The sequence below is a fragment of the Montipora capricornis genome, chromosome 1 (assembly GCF_036669925.1).
Source record: "Montipora capricornis isolate CH-2021 chromosome 1, ASM3666992v2, whole genome shotgun sequence".
Classification (NCBI taxonomy): Eukaryota; Metazoa; Cnidaria; class Anthozoa; order Scleractinia; family Acroporidae; genus Montipora; species Montipora capricornis.
In genome coordinates, this window is record NC_090883.1 from 33,127,175 (window position 1) to 33,129,674 (window position 2,500).

Genomic DNA, 2,500 nt, shown 5'->3' on the forward strand with positions numbered 1-2,500 from the left:
ATTACTGTCCTTTAGTGCTGCTGATAAATGCTCGGCTGCTTTATCAGTTAACTGGTTATAAATGAGGTTTAAGTAGTTTAGTTTGCAATTACTGTGCTTTAGTGCTGCTGATAAATGCTTCGCTGCTTTATCAGTTAACTCGTTACGCTCGAGGTTTAAGTAGTTTAGTTTGCAATTACTGTGCTTTAGTGCTGCTGATAAATGCTCGGCTGCTTTATCAGTTAACTGGTTACCATAGAGGTTTAAGCTGTTTAGTTTGCAATTACTGTCCTTTAGTGCTGCTGATAAATGCTCGGCTCCTTCATCAGTTAACTTGTTATGACTGAGGTTTAAGCTGTTTAGTTGGCATCCAGTATTGACAAGAAACTTTTGCACTTCTTTTGCACCCAATGAACCAAGATCATTCCAGTACAAATTCATCCACAAAACTCCCGAAGCATTTTCTAAGAAATGCGAGACAGCAGCAAAGTCAACAGGCCCGAGTGAACATTCACTAAAATCTACGGCGTTAAAGCCAATTTGCTCAATTTTGTTTTGTAACACTGCCTGCTGTTTTTCATCATCAATCTCGTACAAACACTTACATAAGTTCAGTGCTAGCTGTTTGTCTTTTCTAGCTGGCCAACAGGTCAGTGTTTTTGTCTCTGGTAAGAAGTAATCACTCATCAGTAAATCTTCGGGTATCTTCTGAGTCGACATAGGAAGCAGTTTGATAAAAATGTCGCTACTTGAGCTGTTTGTTTCTGGATCAGATCCGAGTAATCCAGCCACAAACTGCAGCACCATTTGCCATGCACCATCGTTGATGCGTTCTGACACAAAGTTGTTTAGTTTTCTTTTACTCAAGGACTCCATAACATTTTTTGCAGCGAAGAATTCTTGCTGTGTTAAATGTGTAAAGCAATATTGGGCTTTCGGAGGCTCATTAAAACGGGATTTGGCGTCTGGCAATCTGTGAAGAAGTCCACACTCTTCCAGTCCAATGACTTCGCTTGACTCAAACAGCAATCTTCCTTGTTTTAATCCCTCAAAAGCAATTTCTCCCAGTCGCTTGAAAATTTCTTTGTGATCATTTGGGAGCTTGTTAAACGGCAAGTACATGTACTCTTCGAGACTCGGTTTACCTTGAGCGTTGCTTTGCCGATTGTGTTTAAAAAAGAAAATCTTTACAACCATCGCGTAAATCTCAGTCATTCTTGTAGGGAGCCGGGTGTGTGCTGTATCCCTGATAATTTCCCAAAGACAAGAACAAATGAGAAAACAGTTCACTGGGATGTAGCACAATGAAAACAGGTTCATGTTCGACTTAATGTGTCCCCAAATTTTGTCCTTTGCGTCGCGAACTCCTTGTGTAAACTTTTCGACATAGTCTTCAACCTTTTCGGACGTAAATCCGAGGATTTCGACTGTTCTATCAAAGTTCACATCTGCAATACAGGGCACTGCCGTTGGCCTTGTTGTTGTGATTATGTTTAGACCATCAAGAAGTTGTCCTCTGGCTAGCTTGTTAAATAAAGCGGAAACGGGCATCTTCTCCTCCAAGCCATTCTTGTAACATGTGTGGTCTTCTCTAGCGATATCCTCTTTCGCAGAATATTCATCGACTCCGTCAAAAATAAAAAGAACTCGGTGTGGGTTGTTAATGACGAAATCCCACACAGCGTCATCCAACTGCTCCACTGTTTCTGCTTCAGCCAACAGTTCACGGAGACTAAGCAATGGATTGCTTGTAAAGCGCCTGAATTTCAGGAGGAACACAACAACAATGTGTTTTTTGTCATCTTGATCTCTATTGAGCGCTTCACCAGATGCCCACATTCGAAGGATTTTAGTGCTTAGCAATGTCTTTCCTATGCCAGGACGTCCAACAACAAGGACATTCTTGTGTATTTTGTCAATGACATCGTCTGGCCTGACATAGAAACAATTCTTGGAATCGGGCGGGTATTCTTTAAGTTGTTCGCTTCTGTCTTTAGCAAAGACATGGGCAGCTCTGCCTTCATGCATTGCCACATTGACATAGATTTGATCAATATTAAGATCATTGGGTTTCCGGCCTTCGCCTGGGTTACGTCGAAAAGGATGTTTGAGATCATTCAGTTGTTCTGTGCAATTTAAGCAATCATCCTTCATTTTTTTCATGGCTTCTCTCAGTTCGAGTTTGACGCCTTCCTGTTGTTGATCCGAGTTCGATCTCAAATGATCAGCATAAAACTGTCGATTGTCCATAAAAGTTCTTCCTTTGTTAGCTCGTGATAAGATCCAGACAATCTCCACGAAAGCAAAAAATGCGAAAATGCCGTTAACGACTGTCACAGCATTGATCCAGAAAGTCTTATTCGCTGCTCTCTGACTGAAACATTTGTGAAGTGTTGATTGTGTCTGGTTCGTAAATAGATCCCCCGAATCATTACCTTTTTCAACACGATAGGTAAAGTCTGTGGGAAAGTGCCCGGGATAAAATAAGTCGGTCTTCAGGAAGACAACGACAACGATTCCC

The 2,500-nt window shown here is 41.4% G+C and overlaps 1 protein-coding gene across 1 annotated transcript in view; it reads right to left on the reverse strand.

The window, feature by feature from the left end:
• LOC138014481 (nucleotide-binding oligomerization domain-containing protein 1-like) overlaps positions 1 to 2,500 on the reverse strand; it is a 3,075-nt gene that overhangs the window by 153 nt on the left and 422 nt on the right. Inside the window, exon 1 of the mRNA XM_068861561.1 lies at positions 1 to 2,500. This exon is cut by the window's left edge and continues 153 nt beyond it; it is cut by the window's right edge and continues 422 nt beyond it. Coding sequence (XP_068717662.1) covers positions 1 to 2,500 — 2,500 coding nt within the window.